Here is a 1,872-nt window from a genome sequence, read left to right on the forward strand (position 1 = left end):
TATGTAGACTTATAGGCTTATGTACTCTTGATGTCCTTTCCCAAACTTGATAGACTCACTTTACCATATCATTTTCGCACAAAGACAATACTGCCCTGTGAAATGAATATACTAGGTTTGGAATGGCACGTACAGTCCATTTTACCAGCGAGATTTAGATTAAGGTAAGCAAGAATGATTCATTTAAGCTGTGTCTTTCAGGAATAATATATATTAAAATTTTAATAGCCTAATGCTATTAAAAAGATAATAATTCATTGATAGTTCATATAGGACCTGAAGACATGTTTCTGGATGCATGAAGTTCAGGCTAACCTAATACGATCAGTCATAACCACAGAGATTTAATGGAAAGTGTCAATCAATTCAGCCTGGATCATGTAATCGTTTTATAACACAAATCCCATTGAGAATCCTTAAAATATCTCTGTATTATTTTTAGTTATGGAACGATCTAGCTGCTCACCGGTATCTAAACACCCGAAGGACTATAATTAGCATAGCTCAACAGTGTTGTTCGTAAACTGACCTCTTTATCTCACAGAGCTGTTGTATAGATCAAAGTAAATAATATAAACTGTCAAGTACAATACTCTAAGTGCTATAATCATCATCAAAATCATTACAGATGATAATCGTAGACACAGCCTTGAGCTGGTGGTCAAATATGTTGCTGGATCCCCTTTCACTCAAGATAGCTTATGCGCTGGTCTATTTATAGGCCACTTGATAGACTAAATAATGTGACATATTTTTCTAGATCAAAGATTCAATTATTTCTATGTTTTTATGTATCTATCATATTATTAATAATTTTGTGGATGAATAAATATTTTTTCATATTGTTAACATGTGCTTGGCACTTTACACCAAAAGTTGCCTCTTCGTAAAATGTTCAACGTCTCTATGCCATGTTATTAAGAAGATGACAGCAAAAGTCATGCACTAAAATTAAAATTACATATTACCTATCTCTTTGCAATCATTCCTTTGATGGAAAGAGATGTATTTTTAGTGGAGGGAAGCAAGACAGGCAGGAATTCCTCTCTGTTCCTTTTTCTTGAGGTGCTAACTCCCATCTACTGCTATTCAAAGTGGGTGGCCTTGTTTTCATTTTACCACTTTATTAGTATTCTTTAGCAACAATCCCTAGAGCTCAAGTTTAGGGATTAGAATTTTATTCCTCAATTCTACATTCTGTCTTTACCTCTGGGCTGTTTATCTGGGATACTTGCCTCAAGTCCTGGGTTGTAGGACACAAAGTCTTTACAAATATTTGCTTTTTATTTATGCAGAATTAGGTAAGTTGGGGTTGTGTTTTTTTAAGTGAAAGCACCACAGAGCCAATAAAAATTTAGTTAGTAACTCACCATCAAATATATCAACCATTCTGAAGAAAGCCAGAGATAACGATGACTTCCCACTGCCAGTGCGGCCACATATGCCCACCTAAAAGAGAAATTGTCACTCAGAGAGAAAAGGGCTCAGATCAAGAACAGAAAACAGGCAAAAGTGTTTTTAACTCAGACAAGATACCACCATAAAACCACAATTCTATTCAAATCCTTACATTATAATCATCAGAGATAGCTTTTCTTCTCAGATCTCCCTTATAAATTACCATTATTAAGATAAAAACATGGAGTTGTCACCAAATCTTCGTTGATTCCATTTTCACTCTTCTTACTTCCAGGCTAGTGTGTTGTTTTTCTTTCATGGCTTAATTTTTGCATTTAGTATATTGTCAGTGTAATAAATAACCACTAAAATTTATCTTAGAAATAATGATTTTATAATAAAAAATAGAATGAGTCCATTTTTTCTGCACACTTCTTCTTTTTACAATAACTAAAATAAATCATTTTGGGAATA

At 33.6% G+C, this 1,872-nt stretch overlaps 1 protein-coding gene across 1 annotated transcript in view; it reads right to left on the reverse strand.

Moving 5' to 3' along the window:
* The window catches only part of ABCC9 (ATP binding cassette subfamily C member 9), a 142,112-nt gene that overhangs the window by 9,802 nt on the left and 130,438 nt on the right, over positions 1 to 1,872 (reverse strand). Inside the window, 1 exon segment of the mRNA XM_023725460.1 lies at positions 1,294 to 1,449. Coding sequence (XP_023581228.1) covers positions 1,294 to 1,449 — 156 coding nt within the window.

The sequence above is a fragment of the Trichechus manatus genome, unplaced genomic scaffold (assembly GCF_000243295.1).
Source record: "Trichechus manatus latirostris isolate Lorelei unplaced genomic scaffold, TriManLat1.0 scaffold00313, whole genome shotgun sequence".
NCBI lineage: Eukaryota > Metazoa > Chordata > Mammalia > Sirenia > Trichechidae > Trichechus > Trichechus manatus.